This window comes from Anoplolepis gracilipes, chromosome 6, assembly GCF_047496725.1.
Source record: "Anoplolepis gracilipes chromosome 6, ASM4749672v1, whole genome shotgun sequence".
Lineage (NCBI taxonomy): Eukaryota > Metazoa > Arthropoda > Insecta > Hymenoptera > Formicidae > Anoplolepis > Anoplolepis gracilipes.
The window spans coordinates 15,171,422-15,197,238 of record NC_132975.1 but is presented as its reverse complement, the minus strand read 5'-3'; the positions used below and the strand labels follow the sequence as shown (position 1 = coordinate 15,197,238).

The 25,817-nt window shown below is 37.3% G+C and overlaps 3 protein-coding genes across 11 annotated transcripts; 1 reads left to right on the top strand and 2 right to left on the bottom strand.

Annotated features, from left to right (window-relative positions):
• Positions 1-35: 35 nt before the first annotated feature.
• On the bottom strand, positions 36-3,107 carry LOC140667159 (protein tumorous imaginal discs, mitochondrial). 2 transcript variants are annotated; one of them, XM_072894891.1, is made up of 6 exons: positions 2,841-3,090; positions 1,960-2,426; positions 1,629-1,892; positions 1,096-1,540; positions 663-780; positions 79-306 (listed from the first exon to the last, which is right to left on the bottom strand). In XM_072894891.1, exons 1-5 carry the CDS (start codon positions 3,034-3,036, stop codon positions 671-673), a joined length of 1,482 nt encoding a protein of 493 aa, XP_072750992.1. In that variant the 5' UTR covers positions 3,037-3,090; the 3' UTR covers positions 79-306; positions 663-670. The 2 variants fall into 2 exon arrangements, with proteins under 2 accessions (XP_072750990.1, XP_072750992.1); XM_072894889.1 differs by lacking the exon at positions 663-780 and having other exon boundaries at positions 36-306; positions 2,841-3,107.
• A 369-nt stretch (positions 3,108-3,476) lies between these two features.
• Positions 3,477-5,849, top strand: LOC140667161 (WD repeat-containing protein 89). The gene is made up of 7 exons (XM_072894898.1): positions 3,477-3,831; positions 4,169-4,395; positions 4,493-4,827; positions 4,912-5,040; positions 5,128-5,222; positions 5,421-5,523; positions 5,612-5,849. Exons 1-7 carry the CDS (start codon positions 3,665-3,667, stop codon positions 5,759-5,761), a joined length of 1,206 nt encoding a protein of 401 aa, XP_072750999.1. The 5' UTR covers positions 3,477-3,664; the 3' UTR covers positions 5,762-5,849.
• On the bottom strand, positions 5,529-25,783 carry Cyst (rho guanine nucleotide exchange factor 18 cysts). Of its 8 annotated transcripts, none has more exons than XM_072894885.1 (20): positions 25,691-25,783; positions 24,871-25,326; positions 24,313-24,458; positions 19,409-19,768; positions 18,687-19,144; positions 18,192-18,341; positions 17,922-18,109; positions 16,878-17,015; positions 16,188-16,263; positions 15,975-16,104; positions 15,695-15,890; positions 14,607-14,681; positions 13,120-13,176; positions 12,383-12,935; positions 12,068-12,297; positions 11,443-11,972; positions 11,150-11,352; positions 10,866-11,045; positions 10,069-10,781; positions 6,669-9,981 (listed from the first exon to the last, which is right to left on the bottom strand). In XM_072894885.1, the coding sequence occupies exons 3-20, from the start codon at positions 24,350-24,352 to the stop codon at positions 9,690-9,692; spliced, it is 4,569 nt and encodes a 1,522-aa protein (XP_072750986.1). In that variant the 5' UTR covers positions 24,353-24,458; positions 24,871-25,326; positions 25,691-25,783; the 3' UTR covers positions 6,669-9,689. The 8 variants fall into 8 exon arrangements, with proteins under 8 accessions (XP_072750982.1, XP_072750983.1, XP_072750984.1 ...); XM_072894884.1 differs by having other exon boundaries at positions 24,313-24,432; XM_072894887.1 differs by having other exon boundaries at positions 18,735-19,144; positions 24,313-24,432.
• Positions 25,784-25,817: the final 34 nt, after the last annotated feature.

Genomic DNA, 25,817 nt, shown 5'->3' with positions numbered 1-25,817 from the left:
TTACGATTCCCATTTGTAATAATAATACTAGCGTGTATACGATATTTTTGTATTTATTAGCAAACAGCATTCTCTAGATCTTTATAAACTGCTTTAGATGTTACATCTAGGGCATTTCTTGCCGTTGCATTTCAGGATTTTTGCTGTCAGGATCTGAGGTGTCTTTGGTATGTACGGACCTATTGTGCTCTTTATTTCCGGGATGTTTGGGTTCAGAAGACTGTTTTTCGTGATTAGGCATATTTCCCAGTGCTATTCGTATAGACTCCACCAAGTGTAGCGGACCTGAGTAACTCTCTTTTGTACCTGTAGATGATAAACAATAGCTTATAATAACACATTTGTATTTTTTCATATTAGTATGCTTACTATAGGATATTCAAGATCTTTCACAGAAACTTAATTGACTGCAATGAGGATTTCACAATAATAATTTGAAAATTGCAATATTTTTATTGTATGAAGCTTTTGTGCTATAAAAAAATAGATCTCAAAAAATTTATAACTAAAATATATTAATCTGGGGACGGTTAGGGAATTGCATTAATAGGAATACTTATAATTCCATGTATAAAAGAAAAAATGTTTCAATCTATTAAAGTATATATGTATATGATAAATGAAGTAGAAATAAGTTATGCTCTTTCCAATAATTTACTTACATTCATTCTTATCCAAATATAGCTTTTTTAATTTTTCCAAGTAGACCATTATTTTGATTAGTTTGATCATTTTGGACCTCTTCTCTCGCTTGAGTTTGCACCTTTGGACCTGCTGTGCCTAGAAAAAAACATTGAAGCTACTAATGAAAGAGACTCGAAGTACGTATTTTACAATGAATCAATCATTGTTATTTCAAGAATTTTTATGTGAGAAAAACTTTTGTTTCATTTTAACAAACACTAATAGAACGCATGTTGAACATATTTTTAATATTTTATTCAATTGAAAGTAGCAGGTACAATCGGAGAAAACTCAAGCGATTCGCAAGTGCGTGTAATGGAGATTAATTATTATAATGTGGAGGATGTCAAAAGGAATATATAACATGAATCTATCATAAACGATTCAACTTTTTTCATTGTTCGTCCTTACCGTCTGTTTTATATGTTACACCGTATATACTGCCGGGAGTATTAGTTTCAAGCTCGGCGTATGCTTGCAACAATGCTCGCTGCTTATCGGTCAATTGTTTAGGCACCACGACTTTAATGTTCACATAATGATCGCCGTAACCAATTCCGTTGACCTTCTTTAACCCTTTACTATTCAAACGGATTCGCGTGTGAGACGACGTGCCCGGAATTATTTGAATAGTCTGATCCTCGTATACACCCTCTACTCGTATCGTACCGCCTAGCACCGCCTGCGCGAGCGAAACTTCCGCATCGGTGTGCACATCGGGGCCGTCGCGGCGAAAATACCGAGACTTCTCCACACGGAATGTCACGAATATCTCCTTCTTGCCGATTGGCATACGAATCGTTTGACCGTCTTCCACTCCGGCGGGAACCGGTACTGTTAATCTTTTACGTTGTACCTGTAAAAATGCAACGTGATTAAAATGCATGATGGTAAATAAGAAAATCTGATTATTAAGATAATGAATGGATAAGAAATACTCGTACCGTTTGTCCTTTCGCTCCACATTCTGTGCAAGGGAACTTGATGTGAATTCTTGTGCCTTGACAGTATCGACATGTCGAGCTCATTACAAAAGGGCCAGTGCTTATCGTCTCTACTCCTGTACCATTGCAGTAATGACACTTTGCCGGTTTTGTTCCGAGCTCGCAACGTGAACCACGGCATTTCGGACAAGCATCTACTACATTTACCTCGATATCCTTATTAACACCTCTGGCAGCTTGGGAAAATGTTAAATTCATTATCACCTGTATATAAAAAGAAAAATATTAGATTTATGTTGCATTAATAAGTACAACACAGATATTTGCATACCTCTTGAGCTGCTCCAAAACCGTACGTTGTCTCTGCAAAATCTTCAAAGTCATGAAAGGCTCCGCTTTGAAATCCAGCATCGCCAAATATTTTTCTAAATAATTCCTCTGCGTTAACAGATGATCTGTACTGCCAGTGTTGATTGTAATTCTTGGCTCTCTGGCTCTGATTACCCATTCCCATCCCCATTTGCTCAGAAGTCGCACCCCACGTATCAAATTCCTTTCTCTTAGTATCATCGCTCAATACTTCATAAGCCTCGGAAACCTCTTGAAACTTTTTATTAGCGTCTGGATCTCCTTTATTCGTATCAGGATGATATTTTTTGGCTAATTGATAATAAGCCTTTTTTATGTCTTTGGCCGATGCATTCTTGGAGACACCTAGTATCTCATAATAGTTGCGTTTTAACACTTTATTTGTTAAATGTATGTCTCTATGTGGCTGCACTATCCTTCCCAAAGTATCTAAAAAAAAAAAAAAAAAAAGATTAGAAAATTAAATTCAATATCAATTATTTAAAAATCTTGCTCTAGATTAGAATTGCTCGAATATCTAGAGTTCCATTGCAGATCAGATTAGAATCTATGTTTTAAGAGACATTTCGAAAGAAAATATTTTAGCTGTCAGATTTTTTTTTTAGAACAGTATATACTATATATATATATATATAGATTGTTTGAAGTTATAGGTTATGTTAACGTGTTAGAAAATCGGCATACGAGGCAAGTATTAAACGACGGCAAAAATAACGAATACAAGTACGAGCGATTGAAACGCTAGTACGAGAAAATTGTCAAATTGAAGGTACATATAAGCCTAACGTAATTCCATCGGACAATGATGTAATCCAATGGAAATATCGAGAATGTATACTCTACTTTTTTCCGGTTTGTCGTGATTCAGACAGCCGACAGTTGACGTGACAGTCACCACGTGTCGCCGACACGCGTTGCCCTGCTGTAAAACGTTGCACGAAAATTTGTTTAGCTTATTGTTTCCAATTAGGTTGATGGTTCTCGGCAAGAAAATCACAGCCAATCCTTTGCCGGTCGCCATGTTGCACGAAAGACGCATGGTTTTGGTTCCCGCACCCGCACCTCGCACCTCGCACCTCGCACCCCGCGAGCGACAAGACGGGTAAGGTTACGCTCGGGCATTACTTGCGCCCTCTATTCGTGTATAACGCACTTCCTGTTATGAGCAAAATCGAGCTAACCAAACTTTACTCATATACAGGGTGAGGAAAAAGTATGGAAACCCTGAAAAATCTCGGAAAATATAAGTTTTACAGAAAAATGTTTCCAGCAAAAGTTTTATGGTTTCGATTATCTTATTTTAATACTTTTTAGCATATAATAATAATCATAAAGAAAATACATGGTTGTTTTAAAAATAAAAATCGAAAAATTTAATATTTTACGAGATACATATTTCGTATTTGATATCAAAATATTGAAACTTTCAAGCCTCATAACTCAAAAAGTACTTAATCAAAAAATATTTGACTATAATGTTTTGGAAAGCTCTTGAACATTTTTCTGTAAAACTCTTTGATAAAACTTATTTTCCGAGATTTTTCACGGTTTCCATACTTTTTTCTCACCCTGTATATATACACACCATCCCACATCCCACATGGGCCACATATGTATTCACATTTCTGATCTAACCTTAGTAAGTACGTTTTGCGAGCTCGAACAATATGTCAAAGATAGTGGAGTCCCTGAAGAGGTTGAATGTTGAGAATGGTACGAGATCAACCGAACAAGATAATGAGAAAGTTGGTGGAAAGAGCGAGCTGGCACTGTCAATGGAAGAAGCAGTGTCGCAAGATGAGAACTACATCCTCTTTGTTTGTGGTACTCAAAGGTAAATGATACATTTCCTTATGACATTTAATGTCATATCTAAAAAAAAAAGAATCATAACACTTTATTATTATTGTATTTTTTTTTTATTTGTATATTAATCCAGCAATACATATTTTATTTTCTTCAATTTTGGTTATTAACGTACTTGTTCAAACGTAACTATAATCTCCTGAAAAGTTCAGTAGTTTGACACACTTGGTGACTTTGACATTACTTAGATTTGACGTAAAGTAATCTGATATTGTTTATGCGTATATATTAATTTAATTTTCAATTAAATTAATATATATGATTGAATATTAATTAATACATATAATGAATCATTGTTGTTACAGCGAGCCAGAATTTAGGATTGGAGCAGCATTGTCAGATCATTCATGTGTAATATATTCTGTTGGTGAGTCCTTAAGCCAAATGATTACGCTAAAACACAATCAAACGCCTATTGTGGGAGTTAAGTTCAGTCCTACTTCCAGAAATATATTATATACCGCCACTAATGATGGACAAATCACAGCGTGTGATTTGCGTGCTAAGGGAAAGGTTGTGGCAGAATTTAAAGGTAATTATTAACTTCATAACAATCATAAACTGTAACTTTTCATTGGTAAAAATTTCAAGCGTTACAATATTCTTTCATCTTATAATATATATTTTAGATAGCACAGAGGATGGCAAAACAAAACCTTTGGCCAGCTTTGATATTAACTGTGAAGACAGGCTCATAGCTGGTGGAACAGAACACACAGGTGGAGATGCATTTATCTTGTTTTGGGATATAAGATATAATGGTTCCAAAATGGAGAATAAAAACAATCTTCTCGGTGGATATTGGGAATCTCATATGGATGACGTCACTTGTCTAAGTTTTCATCCTACCAAGCAGGACGTTTTGGCATCTGGTAGCACAGACGGTCTAATGAATATGTTTGATCTTACGCAGGCTTCAGAAGATTTGGCCTTAACATGCTCATTGAACACTGAATCATCAGTGGTGAGAAGAATATCTTAAGCATTTTGTATGTAAAATAAGGCATACAAAAAATTCTGTATATTAATATCGATTTTGTTTTTATAGGATAGGCTAGGTTGGTTAACTGACGATTCTTTATGGTGTACAACACATACACATACATTGCAATTATGGAATTGCGAAGGTGCCAGTGCATATGCAACATTTACGCGAAGTAACTTGGCTGTATCACAGGTTTGTATATTTTTCATTATAATTCCTTGTATTTTACTATTTTTATAATTTTCCTCGAAGAATCTCCAGAGATTTTATTCCTTCCAGAATGACGATCCTGATAGTTGCTATTTAGTTAGATTCCATGCCACAAACGCATTTGGACAACCATTTCTGCTAGCAGGTTCTAGTACAGCTAAAGGGTATTAATTTAGCATAGTACATTCATGAATATATATACTATTCAAACATTAAAATTTTTAAAAATATATAATTGATATATTTAATTAAATTATTCCTACGAAATTATTTAAAAAAATAATTTCCCAATTGTTTTGAATAGTATATTAACATATACGTCGAATCCATAATACAAGTTGTAAAATTTCATTCATTTTCAGGGAGAATCTAAGATGTTTGAACATAAAAAAGAATCGTCTGGAAACATGTCACGAGATTGTAGAAAATAAGCAAATAGTGCGGGATAGTTGGATACATGAAAAGGTAAGTAGATTTAGAAGAATATTATAATTGTATATTCTTTACAACTTATATAATATGTATAATCAACGACGTACCTTCGATTCTGCAGAGTAATTGTTTGGTGACAGTCGGCGAGAGAGGTATTATCAATGTGTGGCGGCAAACGGAAGCCACGCAGCAAAATTCGCCCAGCAAGTTGTTGACTAAAATTAGCAACGGGAAAAGTCGCGATCGACATCACAGAACCAAACCTTATTAAAAATATAAACGATTAGGAAGATGGAGATTATTTGTATACGAAAATTTTATAAGAAATAAATGTTTTTACAATAAAACTTTTGACAAAGCACGCCGATCGAAGAGTCATATAATTATATATATATTTATATATATATTTATATTTCCCTCACATTCTTCTTTATTACAATAACAGTAGTATGTACATTTATATAATAAATAGGTGTATTATTTGTTTATGCGATTAATTATTCAACAGTGAGTCACACATATATATACTGATCAAAAAATGCAGCCACGGGTACCGTGTAAATGCCAAGGAATGAAAATCACGTGTAACCGCGAATATATGGAATTAATTAGACGAAGAAGAAAAGAATGAGACATACTTATGACGTGGAAACAATTTCGTTTCGCCATAGCGAGAAAAACGGAGCGTATATATCGACAATCGTCATAAAAATCGTATCGAATATTACTGAATAGAGAATACTCTTGACTTGGAGAATAATCAACCAAACAATTCTCAATAATAATAATAATAACAATCTATAGTAAATCTATCGTCAATACACTCTGCATTTGAAAATGGTTAAAATTCTCGAAGACATTTCCATCGCTGTAATCCATGAGCGTATCAATAACCAAACACACACGCCCGCTTATTACACATTATTATGTAAATATTACATTAACGATTCAAAAGACGATCGCAGTATAGCGAGTATCACAATGATAACAATAGATATAGTTTTAGAGCGAAACGGTACAGTAGGTACAGAGTAAACGTACAAAAATACTTCCCATGAGTATCAGGGACGTAAAGATTCGCTAAAACGTGGAAAAAACCGCGTTACTATAATTTCATATATATATATATATATATATATATGTGTATTTCTATATTTCTATATCATCAAGGATATATATATCCTTTTTCTCAAACTTTGCATCGCCATCCGCGTGACATTATCCTAGGAAAAAAAGATAGAAAATGCCACGAGATAAGCGTAGGCCGTCGCGCTAATCCTTAGCTGTTGTTGCCGATTTGATTTTTCAATGCGTGTCATCCCACGGAGGATTACGTGTGTGACTTCATTTATTTATTTATAATTTATATTGTAAAGAATAAATTACACTTTCTCTTTTTTAATCATTTTTCATACCGAAAGACAATTTAATTGCACATCACGCGATATCGTCAATTCGTTCTATCGTATCTGTAGCTTTTGCTTCATCCAATTTTACACAAGTGTACGAAATGTTTCCTCGAATCGACTACAGACACATTTAAAATAAGTTTCAAAAGTCGATTTGAAATTTTATGACTTTTTTTTCGTTTTACTTTTTGTTTTTTTTTGTCTGGTAAGCGAATATTACTATAGTTATACAGTTTAAATTTATATGTACATATACATATATTACTCTCGCAATATGAAGTCAAACACTCACCCGTAGCAGACACTGTAACAGCTAATCGCAATAATAGTCTGAGTTTGAGCTTTTATTTTAGCTCGGCATCGCAGTAGATAGTAAATAATAGTAGGTATAGATTCGTATATAATTAATCATCGCTTATGTGTTTTTTTTTTCTTTTTTTCTTTTCCCTCGCGTAATTCAGCGTATACCTTATGGAATACTTTTAAGATCTATTGTCACCACACGATTGATTGAGACGCGAGCAGCTGGTAGTATTATTACTTAAATTTCCTTAACGAGGTCAAATCATTAGTCGTCTTTTTCTTATCGTTGATCTACAATGATCAACCTTCTATCTAGCCTTTGTCATCGATCATATTGCATGCCAGTCTTATCTGTTAAGGAATGTATATTTACACAGCGTTACATAACTATGATCGTTTGTAAACCGAATAGTTTAGGAATCCATAATTCGGATGCATATTGACAATAATCACAACAATGTGTTTTACGTATTAATGGAATTGTCGCGTGCAGAATTGTTTTTTTTTTCGAATTTTAGAGACGAGATGCTTTGTGATTCGACATGATGATATTTACTAAAGTAAATGCTAAATACGCGTACTGTATACTCTGCATTTTACATACAGAATAGTGAATCGGCGGATCGAAATACAGTATCTCATATGATTCATAGATTCTTACTTAAGAACTTTCTTCGTTGATAAGCATGATACATGTATAAATAAAATATGTCAGACAGTGCGGAATACAAGATCCGCGAGAAAACGCGAACTCGGGACGATGAGATATTCGTTACGCGATTCTTATACAACGAACTCTCTCAGTTTCCGTATTTCACGTAGTTTCATACAGACTTTAATTATTATTCTTAAGCAACGTAATAAATAGTGTATAGATAATAATATAAGAAAAAGAACACTCGATAAAGAACAACAATATAATGGCAGTGAATAATCTCGAAACGAAATGCCAGATATGAATTTCGCTATTTTATTATATATATATATATATATATAAATACGAGTATATATATATATATATATACACGAGTATATATATACATATACTCGTATTTCAGTAAAGAAAATACCAAAGTGTGTATCGTGTGCACTTGACGAGTGGAATTATTTTTGCAGCAAATAATTTTGATCAAAAATAAAATGCAGCATTAATTTCGATTTGCGACACAGTGGCTTGGCACACGTAACAATAATAATGATAATAATTCATTATCGTTAATGATAAATCTTACTTGTCGCTTTAACATTAAAATACTTTAATAGTTATGATATAAGAATAGCCATCGCTCTCTTGCATTCGCAGCAGTATGCATTCACAGAGATAACTCAGATATGCGTGTATGTGTGGAAAAGAAACACATACACACATACATACACGTGCACGCTCGGCGTCAGAAATGTCTTAACACACAAATTTACGCACATATGGGCACATTTATATATTTTGCATACACATATATGAAAAATGCACGTGTGTTCTGACATGTGTAAAAATTTGTTTGTTAAAGTAGTCTTGTCGTCGAGCGTACATACGTCTTTTCATTCATAACCAACTGTACACATTCATGAAAAAGTATATATTTATATATATGTACACATTCAATGTATATGTAACCGTAATATATATGTATTCATCTATCTTGCATATTTCAGCAAGCAGCAACAGGTTTGCTTAAAAGATTCGTCTAAAATCTTGTGTTTCTAAAACTGTCAGTCGGCTTAATAACATAACGAGCAAGACTTTAACAAGATCGCGGCTGATCTACTTTGCTACACCGGCCGTTAGTATTTTTCTTTCTTTCTTTCTTTCTTTCTTTCTTTCTTTCTTTCTTTCTTTCTTTCTCTCTCTCTCTCTCTCTCTCTCTCTCTCTCTGTCCTGTGAGCATTTCTGATCATTACTTATAACTCTTAATAAAAATTGCCTTTTATTCTTAACGTATTTCTCTCATCAAGGTAATTTCGTGAAATTTGGCATAAAAATTATATTATTGCCATCAGTTGTAGCAGTTGGAACGTAATAATTATTATTTCTCCTCCTTCTTCGAACTATACCGAGGTTAATTACTCGCACTTATTACTGATAGTATTATCGTGGAGTGGGAATAAGATGAATTTTCGTATTGCACTCAAATATGACCTCGGATGTGAAGTAAAAAAAGTAGGTACATCCTGTAAAAGCAAACCTATAATAGGAAAAAAGTGGAACACGACAGTGGGCGATAGAAGAAGAAAGATGCGAAATGATAGGAGATTACGATGAGAGGCTTCAAAGGATTGTATCCGCGAAGCACTAGATAAAATATAGACTGCATTACCACGAACAGTTTATGTCGAAAGTCAAAAGGACTTGACGCGGTTTCGGGGCTGACTATTCCGCGACTGGTTACGCGGTGACGGTGTTGGCGTGGAGGTTGGCGTGGTTGTACCAGTAGCGGCGGCGGCGCGCGACGAACGCGATGAGTGCTTGCGACCGAATCGAAAGAATCGTCAGAAAAAGATCACCTCTTCCTCCAGCGGCTGTTGCGGTTGCTGCTGTTGCTGCTGCGGTTGTTGTTCCGTGCTTCGTTGCTGCTGTTGTTGCGCATATGAGACTTCGGGCGGAGAGCGAGTGATTCGAAGAGAACGATTCGATGAGTACGTGTGACTTCCGCTACTGATTCCATGATGGTGGCTATTTCCGAGCTCCGGCGAAGAGTACGCGGAACTAGTGACAATCGCCGGACTACTGCCTGTTCTAGAGTGCCGATCTGGACTGTTATTACTCGCGGTACTGCTACTTCTATCGATCGAGATATATATATAAGTTACAGTGCTTATAGTGAAACATCAATCATAGCGATATTAACGTGAAATGAACCGATATTACCTTGTATTGTTGTTACTCCCGCTGGCAAGCTTTAGCGGTAGTTGTTGTTTGACCGGCAGGTTGCTCTGCACCTTTTGTTGATTTGTTGCGCTAATCAGATTTAAAGGGATGCGTTTGGCTTCAGATTGCGCCTTGCCGCGTGCAGTTTGCTGCATCGTTTCGGTGTTCTGCGTCAAATGCGACAAATGAATCGAGCCGGTCGTGGAACTTCCAACCAACGTGACACCCTGTCGTTCCAACGCTTCGAGCCGTCGATACAACTGATCTCGTTGCTGCGTCACATCCCGCTGCTCCGCAGCTAATTGCTCTCTCTGTCTGGCCAATTCGGCCCGTTCTTCTTCCAATTGAATTTTCTCTTGCTGAGAGGCGGCGCGAAACGCTGCTTTCTCTCGACAGAGCTGATCCTGCAGATTTCGTAGCTCTTCCAACTGACGATTCGGATTCGGACGATTATTGGACGATTTACCTGTGCCGCCGTCCTTACACGCGGCAAGTTGCGCCTGTAGACTGTCGATTGTCGTCATCTGACTGCTTATTATACAGAGCAAGGTATAAACGTGATGAGACAAACGTATCGCCGCCCACTGCTGATCCTTGTTCGTTTCCAATTCTTGGTTGTCCTTCTCGTCGGGATTTTCTTTCGGTAATTCGCCGATTTTCGGAACGGGAATTACAGTGTGCAACACATTTGGATCACGTAGCGGGTGCCTCTCCTAAAAAGCGCAATTAGAGTAGACTTAATGAGTACATTATCGTATAATCGTGATTGTTACTTCTTGCTCTTTGTTTCCATGTACCTTGTTGTGATCAAAACCGGCGAAAGTTTCGGCTCTTCGAGGCACACAAAGAGCCGGCGGAACATAAGCTTCACTGTGACGTTCACCGGCGGAACTTAAACTTCTCGATAAATTAGCGCCACCTGCGCTGAACGACAATGAACTAGCGAGACGTGTCGCTTCTTGCACGGCTACAAATACCTGTGTTAAACATAAAATTTATATCCGATCGGTTCATACACTAACTAGATAAAAATCCAATAAATGATCGCGATATATGATTTAGATTTAGAGTTAACATTAACCTCTTGCCACAATTGAGTGGTGTCAGTTCTCTCGTTGTGCACCAACCGAGTGTAATCAGCGCCTTCCTTCTCAAGTTTTTCGATTCTCTCATAGTCGCTGTCGTTCCCGCTCCAAATATTTGCAGCTTGTAAAAGTCGCATTTGCAAATTGATCTTCTCTTCAAATAGCAGCGCCTGCTCGGTATCTTTTTTTCGCAATTCGCCTGTAATGACAAATTTTTTATTGGTATAATCGGCACATAAAATAACAATGTTAGGAGTTACGGAAAGAGTTGGGAAAAAGCAGGACATACCGATAATTCTAAGTATGTGTGATTCCTTAGCTTTGGCGATACGTTGCTTCTCTTCGACAGAAACCAAGGAAATCGAAGAGGAGCGAATGTCTCGCAATTCGTTATTATTCTCCATCAGCGTATCGGCCTCGTTCTCAAACTCCTGCGGACAAGCTTCGACCGCCGATCGAATAGCCTGTATCCATAGTTGTTTGTCCTTTGGTTTCTGAATCTTCAGTTCAAACATCTCAGGTTCAGCCGGGTTACTGCTTATCAGATAAATACTGGATTCCTGACGGGCTTTTTCGCGGACTAACAGCTTCTGCAGCGACACTATACCGGCTTTATTGTCAGGCACGAAGAAAGCATATTTTTGATCCCTCTCAGCCAAGAAAAACAATATGTCTGAGAGAACGACCACTACGATGGCAGTCATTTTGCCGCGACCTTGCATTAAGTATGCAGTGCCCTCAAACTTTAAGACTCTATCGATTATGTCCGACTTTTTAAATTTGGCACCACGATACGTCACAAATGACTTCGCGTCAATCCTGCGAAAAAAATGATCATTTATAAGTAGTTTCTAAGAAATAACTGACGTTAAAGAAAAAAATAATCTCGAAAGGAGAAAGAAATCGAAACTCACTTATTGTATATCTCTAATTTTCTATCTTCTCGCTCCTTATCGGCTACGCAGGCGTCTACATCAGCTAAGATTTCCTTAACGAGAACCAATGCTTTACGTAGATCTTCACCTTCGTCTTGCACAGTGCTGGTTTTGATGAGTGGCTCGATCAGCAACGGATACTTTGTCAAACGTTGAGTGACAAAAAGTATACACTCGGGTATACCTTTCTTTTTCAACAGAGGATTTGTCTAAGAACACAATATTTCATTTTAGAATAATACTGTTTATGCTAGAATCCTGAATTTATTTGTTCTATTTATTACTGAAACATACCTGACAGTGTCGTACGAAACGGGCGAAGCGAGGATCGTTACGTAAGAAATACTTGTATGTCTCGACGGCTTCCCGGTGACGGCTACAAAACTCTCCGTACGCGCTCTTCATGCGTTGCGCGTTATCGCCTGAGAATTGCTCGACTAGAATGTCGACAATCGTGGAGACTACGGGATTGGCGTTCTGCCGTTTTCGCAGTTTTTGCAAAAATCGCAGATGGATGTCGATCAGATCCCGCAATCGGGGAAATATACGTTCAAGATGCGGCTGATCGAAACGAAAGTGCCGTCGCAATCCTTCTGCGAAGATCTTTTCCATTGCGAGCAGCACCAGGCAATGGTGCTTTTCCGTGAGAACAAATTCATATATATGTTCCTGTCTCTTCACCTCGCGGTCGCAATGATCGACAAGGCGCAGCGCAATGTTACGGCCAATTGCGGAACTCCAAGAATCGGGTTCTTCTTTTCCCAACGTCAGCTCGGGATCTATTTCCTCAAGATCGCTTATGGCGAATTGATGAACATCGTCACCAAAATCAAATTCTTCCCATCCGCTGAAATTAAAAAAAAAAAAAAAACATTGTATTAATTTTTTTCATTAGTTTTTCAATTTTATTACAGCGTTACAAGATATATCGGCAATACTTTGCTACTTTAATTAATACGTTGGCTAAAATTTATTACAATATATATAGGAAAAGGAAAAAAAGAAGAGATATTACAAAGAAATTTACAAACCTGGGAAGATCACGATGTTGCCCGCTCTCGCCATCTTTTTCTTCGTTTATTGTTTGACTGAAAGAAAGATATAGCTTTGTTTCATAAAGCACTATAAGTGATTAAAGAAAAAATCTTACTCTCCGTAAACAATGCATATAACGTTAGGTCGAATTCCAGCTTGAGAGACTCTTGAAATTAATGTATTGAAATGTCGGCCTTTTGTTAAGAAGACTGAAGAATATTACGCGTTGCAAAACTGTCTTCAGTTTATTCGCAGACCCTGTCTATACAAACCTTGCGTAAGATGATACATCTTCATTTAAGCGTATGTGAATCTTCATCCAATTCTCATTATATAATCAATATGTATATATATATGTGCACATAAAATATGTATAAAAAAAAAATATATATATATATATTAATAAGCTATACTGTATTGTCGTAATTATTGTTGCTCGTCGCAATGCATAGCCGCGATAAAGCTAGCACGTTCAAGATAAATTCAGAAAGAGATTAAAATCTTTGATATTAATAGCAAAAAGTGGAACCTGCGCGAGAGTCTTTAAGTTCCTTCGAATTCAGGTCGGGTGGGATATGTCATGCAACGACTTTTGCTTTTCTCCGCTCCTACATCACACATCCTACGATTTGTGTTTAAATTTCTCTAATTCATCAGAAATGCGGCTTTATATATATATATATATATATATATGAGGAAATTCAAAGAACAGTATCTATTTTATGTTCATTAGACCGTAAATCCCGACCTGACCCAAAACCTCTTGACAAGTTACTGAGAAAATTGTCTATATGAATGTTCAGGAATGAATAAATCTCGTGATGATATTGAGAAATGCGGGAACGATGAGAAAAAAAATTCTGACAAACTGTCTGCGATTAACTAACTGACAGAGCTGAACTGGGTTGTAAACTGTAAAACGTAAAAACGAAAAGAGAGATAGAAACTGTATGGTAACACATGTCATGAACATGTATCGATTGTATGATACATATGTCTGATGTATGATATAGGTATGTATAAAATATATAATTATCACAAGGAGAGAAAATATCTTATAGACTAACACACGTGGACTTACGCGCTAGAATTTAAAGTATTACAGCGAAGTATTACAACGAGAAGAGATGAAACACAAAAAAATATATATATATATATATGTGTATATATATGTATATATATATATATATATATATCTCATTGTATGGACATAAATCATAGAAGAAGCAAGCACAAGATCAGAAGCACAGGCAGGGCAAAGATATGATATTTCTTCCGACTATACAATACGAAAAACTCGATTGCCGTTTTGACAGATTCGTGGACAATATGTGTATATGTGTAGGTGTGCGAGAAAAAAATCGAGGAACGAGAGACGCGCGCCTTTTTATCAGACGCGTGTAAGAATAACACACGAACAGAAACGAACGAAACGCTTTCGGAACAGAATACAGGAGGAACACATCAGATATCAGAGACTTACTTGACTCCGAGCTTAGTAGCGACTCGCCGCCAAGGGCTGTAGCTTGACATGGTTTTCTTGTGGCTGTTAATTTCCCTTTAATCGTCGTACAATCGATCGGTTTGCACGTGGTTGCACGAGAGGGAATGCACGGGAGAAGGAAAAAGCACATAACTATATTAGGGCAATTTCATTTCGCCTGTTAAGCTGTTTTTTCCTCCATTTTCCTTGTTAAATTTTTTTTTCTTTTCGACTTTACGCGTCGATCTACCTATCTTAACCAATCGTTCCCCATACGCAAGCGATTTTTATTCAATAATCTCGTGTTTTTCTTTTTTTTTTTTTTTTTTTTTATCAAACGCGATATGACGTTAAAATGAAATTGAAAAACCAAATAATCCTTAAAGCTATCAAGTCAATGTGCTATCGTCATTGCTTCTCGTTGTCGTGTAATTACGGATATCAATTGCTAGTATTATTTCAGGTATAGCTTGTGTAATAATAAACCAAAAATTAGCTGATGTAGTCTGAGAATATGAAATTCTGTATAAGTAATACGTATAATATGTAAACAATATTATCAATCAAGACGTAGGCGGCGCGAGGCTAAACGCGCTAAAGCTTGCCGTACTATTGATGTTGCTAAACTGCAAAATTAACGAAGAAATAATAAGCTTCTGAGCCAGCCAAAGCTTCGGAGTAACAAGCAGACGCAATTCTTTTAATTTAATTTTTAAGGTTTTTTAAACATTTCACATTTACCATGTATATTAATTTTATACCATATTATAATATTACATTATAATATACCATGTATATTAATATAATAACTAATATAAAAATATGATTTTATGCTCAATCAACGAAATTATTAAATATATCTTTGTTCCTCGCCTAAAAATATATATGATAAAATTAAATAATGAATTTTAATCTGCCAATTGAGTCAACACGATCCTCATTACTCGTTTCGCACAAATATAAGGAGTTCATTACAAACTCCGAGCTTAGGCCCAGCGTCATGCCATTTGCGTGCGAATCTTGAACCACAGATACGCAGATCCAATGCAAAAGATATATAATTTTTGTCGATGAAATTATTATATTACCTTCCGCTTCCGGATGACGCTGGAAGAGGCAACGACGTCGTGGAACCACGTTTGTTAATGTTGCTGTTACTTGCAATTGTGGAAACGCTTGACAAAGACTTTGACGTAGATTTGCCAGAGTGATGTTTAGACTTGACACACTCCAGCACCAATTGATCCTTGCATCCTTGGCTTTGATGAACCGATGCACCGCAATCTGATTTAACAATAAAAATTAATTAAAATGTAACTCTACAAAGGACGAGATACCTGAATTTAATTTGATATAGAGTTCTCTTACTATCGCAATGAAGAAGCGGCTTATTCGACGAATGTTTCATACAAACGTCACACAGTAAGCTTCCTTGAGATCCTATCGTCATCGTTACCCACAAATGTTGTTGCTGACTGGTCTTTTTCCCGCTTTTATCCTGAAATGATTTTAGTACCGTTGATTTGTCAAAAACGTCTTTATTAGATATATTACGTAACTGCAATTTAATTATCGTTTTACCTTCTTTTTGCGAAAGAAGATGGAACCGCGCTTTCTTCTAGTCTTTTCAGAATGATGATCATCATACGCAGTACCACTGAAAAATTAGTATAAAAATGTCGATATTGTTTGATTTCAAATAATATATGTTTAAAATCGTATCTTGTTATAGGTGATCAGCAGTGCAACTATAAAAGCGTTTCAATCTAATAACAGCTTATTTATGAGATATAAAAGTATGTATGTGTGCGTGCGTGCGTGTGTGTGTGTGTGTGTGTGTGTAACCTCTGTGCAATCAAAGCTACGTGTTCAAAAAGAAATGTGTAGCATGCATGAGCTATGTGTGACATAGCAATTTTCGTAGACTGGCATTTAAAAGATTTAATAATTTTCATTTAATGAGTCTTAAGTGACATTAAACTGCCATAAAATATTATATATATATAATATCAATAGGTAAATATATAGAAATATGTATTATTTCCAAATGACGAATGTATTTAGATTCATTTACGTTTGGTTTTGCAGTTGTAATGTAACTACAGACTCTCTTTCTATTTATGGCTTTCTATTATCTAACAAAATTGATCGATTGGCGACAAACTGGTGTACAAACCATTTCCATTAGAGACATTAAAAATATGTTTGTAATATCATAAATAATTCGGTGAATATATATGTGAAGGTTTTAAGGCATCAAGTTTTACTCACTCGGTCAAAAGTTCGTCAAGGGATATCTGGACACTCGGAGTGCCCTCCCGATCTTCGTGGAATTCGTGGCTGTGTGATGTATGAAGATCCTCGGTTTCTGTCTCACTCCCGCTACCCTTTTCGTTTCTTTCATGACGGCTGTTTCATGCAGGATTGTATAGCAAATTTTCAAGTACAAACACAAACTAAGCAACTATCGTGTAAAATAAAATATTATAATCGAGATATTCTCTGATACTATATTACAGAAGAGCACATCGATATAATATTTTAAATAGCAAACTGCTTGCGTTTAAGAAAAATGATTATACAATTGGCAAATGCGATCGATGAGAGAGAGAGAGAGAAAATGTATACTACTACTACTATTACTACTTTTAGATTAATAATAAAGATACATACGTTATTATTTATTCATTTTTTTTTGGTCTCTCATGTAGATAATGAAAGTTTTAAAATATTAATTATATTAATAAATGATAGCAGACAGACTCTAGTATGACATTTTCTTGCCTTCATGTTTCACGTGGCTTATGACACAACGACACGCGAGCAGTCATGCTAAAAGATCTACATAATGCAGAATGTTTTAAGCATTCATGAATATAGACATCTCTGAGAAAAAAAAAAAGAAACAGAGACATCCCCATTATAGTTTATCAAAGTTCATGCACGGACACACGTCTGTGTTTATTTTTGAAATAAGTTTCTACTTGTGCGAAAAATTGAAAATCTCAAGAAAAAAAATATTGAAACAAGATGTGAATATATATATGCGCGTGAAAATACATGTACACGCATGAGTGCTTACGCACGCATAAATGTACATAGCACGAAATGTGTGCGCAGCTTTTTCTGTGCGTTAATTTATAACAAGATCGTAAGCTAGATTACAAATGTTTGAAAGAGAGTTTAAATAGCGTTCTTGTCGTCGAATAGAGATGTAGCCTTTAGTGATAGAAAATGCATGTAGCATGTTTCTAAGATGTTTCTTCATCATCGATCTAGCTATGCGATCTTCATCTATTTGCATAATGGACTTACGCTGCGAGTGAAGGCGTCGTCCGAGTTCCGGCTTCAGCTAAATGCGCGTGAACCTGCGGTGTAACAATCGAGGGCGTCGATATGGATTTCTGAAGAGGTAAACGCGAACCAGTCAGCCCTGGCATTAAACTGCTACTTTCCGCTAATCTCTGACTACCCCTCTTTGTGACTATCTTCTGATATTCACTCTGTCAAAGAAAAATTCGCTATGTAATATGCCTATGCACGAGAAAGAGGGAATCGCGTCCCTCAAAGATCTCTGAAATTTACCTGTACAAGATCAGCTTCGTTCAGCGAGTGAGTGCTCGTTTGCGACCTGCATGCCCGATTGCCTACGCTTACCGGTCCGGCACACGACTTCCCATCTAATTCTAGCTCGTTTTCGCTGTCTAGGCTACTTAAACTAATGCTGCGTTGTCGCTGAAACGAGTAAATGGGGTACGTTGTGATTGTGTGGCGAGCATTAGAGCGGCGGCCTCGGCGAGAAGCGTATAATGCGCAAGCGACCAGAACCATGCCACCATCGTAAAGCGAGAGTGTCCAGAGTGACCGGGCATTTGAGACCGATATAATTTCGACGAGTTCAGATCTCGATGCTACGCAGTACACGCGCTTAAAGATGAACAATTTTTATATCTTTTAGAGTTTTTAAACAAGAAAATAAAGAAAAAAAGGCGCATAGCATTACATAAAGACAAAATACGTAATGACAAAATGTTCTTTTGCGTAGCATCAAAATCCTGCGGCATCGAAACTTGAACTCACCGAGATCGGATCGTGCCCTGGTTTCAACAAGTAACGGACGATATTAACCATATTTTGGGCCTGCAGATGATTTTGCCCAGAGTATCGGCGGTTACCGCGTCGGCTCTCCTCCAGATCCTCCAGATCCCCGGTCCAGCTGCGTCGCCTGTCTATACTCTGCGACTGTTGCGTGCGAGTTCGGCGGCCTACCGATGGGAAATGCGTCGGAGAACTGTTGGTGGAGCAATTGGCGAGGAAGAGATCTGGATCGGAGCCAGTGTCATGATGATGATGATTGTTACCGGAACGAGACGCGAGCTCGGTAGTGATCAACGGACATAGGGACGGGCAAGAGGAAGTCAATCTCTGCGGAGCGTCGATGTTGGACACACGTATGTGGTAGCCCAAGGTGCCCAATGTAAGATCTCGCATACGCTGAATGCAATCGTGGATCTCATGCAGCTGCTGCAAGTTCTCCTCTGTAAAAAAAAAAAAAAAAAAAAAATAAACCATATTGCTCGCGTTAAATTATTATATTAAATTAAGAATACTCGCTTGAGATTCAAAAAAGGATAATCAAGTCTTTATTAAAGTTTATCTTTTATTTCTATAGTTTTTATAAATTCAAATTGTGTAATTTGTCAAATGTTTAATGAATAAAACAAAAACTATAAAACTCGATGGATCAAATTTCAATCTTATATTCTTGTATTTGACATCTGCTAAAGCTCGTGAAACATTACCTAGGACCGGATAGTTTTTGGCCAGACCGGGTGAGTGCGGTGTGACGCTAATGATGGGTACCAGAGGATTAGGCTGGGTTTGTATATTAGTGCCGAGTGAAAGCAACGGATGTTGTTGATGTTGCTGTTGTTGTCGCTGGTGCTGCTGTTCCTCGCCGGTCTCGGACATGACGATCGACGGTTTATCGGTATTGTCTTTGGTGATGTAGCCAATCTCCGTGACTATGCCGCCGTGTAAACTCAGGCCACGGAGATCTCCATTAATAATAGGCGGCACGCGATCGCAGTCGGAGTGCGATGAGCCAAGGTAATCGGTTATTACATCCTCCTCGCTATCCTCGCCGCTGTTCGGACACTCGTCTGCAAACATACAAACACGACGCTCCTGTCTGACAAGTGTATCTTGAAGCTCGGCAAACAATGTCATCCGTTATCGTCCCTGCGTTACAACTGTGTTTTTAATTTGTAAAAGCTATTTTTACCAGGAAGAACTGGGCTCTACTATCAGGCTCCTCCGTTCTATTTCAGGACATTAGCGTGCGCAACGAGGGACACGGGTGTTACATTTTTCGTCGCTCGATAGTGAAAGCGCGCGCGGGGGAGGGGGGTGGTGGTGGTGGAGAGACGGTGTAAAAAAGAGCAAAGTAGTTTATTGGCGCGATGCATACGGCGAGTCGTGTGTAATCGGAGGGAGAGTTCCAAAGCACGATACCGGAAAACCGATATCTAAACGTCGTCCTCCTCGCGTCGCCTCACTATTGACTCACTGGGGCTTGGGAACAAATGAGTGACTCTGCGACAATCGCGCCGGCCCCCGCGACGGCGTCATCTCCACGGACTCCACTCTCTCTCTCTCTCTTTCACTCTTGGATACCGCATAAAGGCATATTCAATGGAAATCAGGTCAAATCACGTATTCCGCCAACGACAACTTGCGTCCTGCTTAAGCAAGCGGATAACGTAACAACAACGTCCCTCTCGAGGACTTTCCTTACGAATGTGTTTTATCAAAACGAGCCTCTCTCTTTCCGGATTGATAATATCCTCAAGTAAGGCAGAGATCAAACCGGACACCGAATAGGGCAACTAAACGCGAGTGTTGAATTTTAAAGATCTCACGATTTCACAGCGACGTTGAAGAAGAAACATCAGTTGTTTATTCTCAAACCGCACGCGAACTCGAACAATTTTTTGCATTATCTCGTTCGTGAGAAACGATCCAGGGGAATTGTAACGTAACACGGCGCGTGGTAAGGGTAAGGTAAGGTTCTACAAAGTTCAATTCGACTCATATGCTGAAGCCGTCGCGGTTCTTAATTTTGATGTAACCAGGATCTGTGCTGTAATTCCCGCGACACGTTAATAACGTCGACGTCTTTTACACGCGCTGCCGATATTGCCAGTTGTAGTTCGCGTAGGATTTCTCACGGATCTCTCTCTCTCTCTCTCTCTCTATCGTAGGCTGCACGTTCTTTCCCAGAAGAGGTTCTTTCTCCGCAATTTTTTCTCGCAATATATAATCGCGATGACGGATTTCATCGGCGTCGTCCAACGAGATTTATCGTCGTCCTCGACCGAAAAATCTCGGGACGGATGCGCGCGAGATAATAGCGTACCGTGGCCGGAGCGACTTTTCCGGGTGGAAAGGGGCTGACAGACTGTTGCTTTTCCCCCTGTGTAGCTCCAGGAGAGCGAATTGATCCGCTGGTCCGTGCGCGCCACCCCGCCGCCTCCGTGCATCCCCGCGACCCCGCGACCCTACAACTCTCGTCTCTCGTCGCCGCCAACCTTCAACTCGCGCTGCCTCCACCACCACCACGACCACCACCATCACCCACCACCGTCACTACCACTAGTATCACCGTCTCTATTGGCATCGAGGATATGTTTGTTAGATTTGTATCTTTCCATCTCCCTTGCAAAGTGCCCGATACGAATCTTTTTAACCAATTTTTTCCGGATATTTTCGCGGCTTTTCATGTTCCCTCACAGGAAATAATCTTCTACTTTTGGGAAATGCTATCGTTGCCTCCTTTGGAACTCCTTTGGAATTGAGAGATGTAAAACGCTCCGAATATCTTTATGAATAAACGAATAGTTTCATCAATATCGATTAACTTGGATTCAAGTTCAAATCTGTGTCTCCGTTTCTCACTTTCTACAAATAGAAAGAGACGAAGAGAGAATTATAGTTGAAGGTTACGGTCGATTGATATTAATGAATTTGTAAATTAGAGAATTTCACATTATAATGTTATTAAAATAAAATCCATTAAAAATAATTCTTTTCTCTTTGTAGTAATGAAATTTTAATTCGTTAGAGTTCTTCTCAATTTTTAGTTATTTATAACTTATAAGTAACTTGTAAGTTAAAGTTTATAAAAACTGAGATGCTACGATATTAAAGCGATTTTATATTTCGTTTAAATTTTAATATTGCTTTAAAGAAGGTACGCGATTTCCGAAATATAAATCTATCCATATGAAATAGAAGCGATAAAATTTTCTATAAAAATTATTATTATGAAATATTTTATTAATATTTGTACTTAAAAAATTATTTACCGATAATTCTAATCGCTTTACATATATCTAGATAGAACTATATAAAAACTTTAAAAATATTTTATTTTACGAATTAAATCTCATGTATGACTTGAAGATTAATATTATGAACATTATCTGCGTATAACTGTTCAGGTATTCTATATTTACTAAATTCGAGATGTAACGAAGAAAGAGAGAAACAGACAGAAAAACCTATTTTGAATTTCTAAATGCATTAAATAATTAAATACTTAATTTTACCTCACAATAAAATTCTCTCCATCTGTTCCAATATTCACATCTTCAATACACTACATTTCCTGACAGTTCTCTATCAATTTGTTGCGAAAAAATTTTGCAGCAATAATAAACATCAACGATGCAAACAACCCTTCGACAACGGCACTGCTTGCTAGGAATGTTCCGAGAGAAAGAGAGAGACAAATGCAATTGTGTTACTCCAGCTGGCATTTAAATGTAGGCCGCGGTGACTCCGACTTGGTATCAGTGTTATTAAATATTCTGGTAGTAATGATTCGCTGGGGTAGCCCGTAACGATCGGCCCTCCTTCATCATGAGAGAAAGAGAGAGAGAGAGAGAGAGAGAGAGAGAGAGAGAGAGAGAGAGAGAGAGAGAGAGAGAGAGAGAGAGAGTTCCTCAGCGACGAGAGCGTCGGATTGCCAGTATTCGATACAGCGATACTTATTGGCTTGCACGTGGAGAGAAACCTTTTAGCGTTCGCAAGGTAATTATCTTGAAGATGATGATACGAAATTCCACGTTCCTGTTAAAAAAAATAATAACTGGAGTATATAAATTTTTCTCCTTAAGAAAGTTTCGTGACTTTTAAATGATGCATCATAAAAACGGGTATATGGATTAAGATTAAGATTAATAAGAGATTATCTTTCTTTCTTCCTCTTTCATAAAAAAATGATTGATTGCTCTACGGAAAAATTGTAAGCGCAAAGCCGATATAGTTAATTTTTATTAGATACACGTGGAATGGAATTCTCATAATAGAATATCGTAGTAAGCATTTTACCGCACCATTTAGCGTTAATCTCATCGCTTCAACGAACGAGTTAAACATAGATGAAAATTTGCAGATTAGGATCCTCCAATAGAATAGTCTTTATCCACGTGCAGAAGCATAATAATAATAATGTAAATATAATAAAAAAAAGAAACTGAGTGCAGTTATGCTTCAAGTAATTTCTAAAACATTTCAAAAGGAAAAAAAACACTTGATACTAAAAAGCATGCAGACAATAAAATTAGTTTATATCAATGATTTATAAATGTAAATATAATTTAATAATAAAAAATTGCCGGTAAAAATTATTTTTCTATTTAAATTAAATTAAATTATAATTATATATATATATATATATATATATATATATATATATATATATATATATATATATATAATTAATAATTAAAAATTGCTTGTAAAAATTATATTTCTATTTAAATTAAATTATATATATATATTTTTTTTTAATTTAATTTAAATAGAAAAATAATTGTATATGTATAGGTGTGTGTGTCTAAATATTTATATAATATTAAAAAGTGTAAAACTAATACATGTATACTGTGTATCTTAAATATTTTCTGGAATGTATAGAAAGTGTGTATATTGCTCCTTTACTTGATTCACATGGTATTGATTACCTCAAGAATATTCTTTTGTTTCTGTTCTGACATAAATAGCAATGATACATATATGTACCAAATATATCAGAGTGTATGTGCATATGTGTGTGTGTGTGTGTGTGTGTGTATGAAATAAAATGCATCTTATTCCAATACATATTGGCACACTCATTTCTCCCAAGATTCTATATAGTATATTCATTTATACTTTTCAAAAACATATACACTAATACTTTTTTCTTACAAAAATTCATTATATTTAATAGCAAGTCATTCTAACAATATTGCACAGACAATGTTATATTTTAAAACTGTGATGTAATCGCATTGCTGGATTAATCTTATCAGTCTTTCAAACATAAACTTGTTGGAAACTTTTCAAATTTAAATAAAATTATTCATTCTCTATAAATATTTACCTTATTTTCAATAAATTTTATTTCTTCAAATATTTAACATAAAAATTTACACAACCTATTTATTTAGTAATAATCGTATAGATAAATAGGTAAACTGTGTATATGTCACATAGTATAAATATAAATGTACGTGGATATAAAAATAGACGTATAGTTTGATTTGCGACAGACACGCACTGTACCTACACGCCTACACAACAAACGGCCCGTCCACGCACTTTCCTGTGACAGACAGAGAAAGGCGAGTCGAGCATACAAATGCGGCGAAAGACTCACCGGAGGAAAACGGGGCGAGCACCTCCTGCCGCTTGTCCATCGCTCCTCGCGTCCCTCTTGCTCCTCGTATCCACACCTATCTTTCCGTTCTTGCTCTTCTTCGACGACCACGCACGCAGACTGCAAACAGTCGAAAAATGTCTCACCTGAGGAGGAGCACGACGTTGGTTGGCGAAATCGGAGCGCTCTTTCGAGGGGGGCGCCGTCTTTTCTCGGGAACAAACGCCGTTGTCTCGAGCGGCGATTTTCTCCGCGTATACCTATATCGCATACACGCGGGAGCAAATTCTTGGCGCGCGTGTATATATATATATATATATATATATATATATATATATATGTGTATATACAAGATTCAAAATCGCGAGCGGAGACAGGAAGAGCCGAGTGCTCTCTCTCTCTCTCTTTCTCGCGCGCGCGCGCGCGCGCGTGCGGACGCGGAATCGAGACGGCGGAATTGGCGTCGAGGAGAGCGCGCTTTGTACTCGCGCACTTTGTTGCCGCGTTGCTGAGGGCGCCGTGTGGTATTGACAGATGGATCGCGCGGAAGATACGTACCCAGAAAAGTACGATTCTATCCCGCCATTTAGCTGCGCCGCGCACGTTTTTCACGGACGTCTATTACTCCGTCTCGTCCGGTGTCCGGTACCACGACGGGGCTCGGTTCAGTAGCACGGGCTGGTAACGCAATCTCGCATCGTCTAGCAGGCCCACCGTCAACGACACGACCTAGGCACGTCGACCATTTTGTACTGGCCGCAGTGCCGTACTAGTTTATTATGTACGTCATTCTCGGGTCTGCGAGGGGTGCCCCCTCTTGAAAAAAATTTTCATCGCTAGAGTAAGGCTGCGTTCCAGCAAATATATCTGTCCTTGTTTAACTTTCGGCCTAGCCGAACAAGAGATCATATTATGTACGTGATTCTCGGGTCTGCGAGGGGTGCCCCGTCTTAAAAAGAATTTCCATCGCTAGTAAATTAATCAACCCTGTTTATGCAAAAAGCTCTTATGTACCTGCGGGAGAAAATATGCGTAAATGATGATTGTTGAAGAAGAAATCAATCTTATCAAATTGGCTAATTCTCATTTTGATTACAATCTCTTGTTTCTTTTCTCATCCTCTCTTTCCATCAAGCTCTTTTGAATATTGACCATCTACTTGTTGTAAATATTGCAGAAAATACGAATCACTAATTTCATTGTTTGTGCTCGAGCTTTCTTTTAAAGAGACAGGAAATTAGGCGAGTTAAGAGTGTACAATATGCACGAATAAAGAAACAGAGATTTACAATATCAGGCGAGAAAAAAAAGGTTGAAGAAATTTGTAGATTAGTATATATGTTGGAAGATATTACACGTCAAATATAGAAATACGTACAATTTGTTTCGGTCATTCCTTGTTTCGCATTTAGAAACAATAATGAAAATTGTAACGAGCAGGTGAACAGTATCTTGTCTTCTAGAAATGCGTTCGAAAATCCTCCTGTCAGAGTGAAGCAACGTTT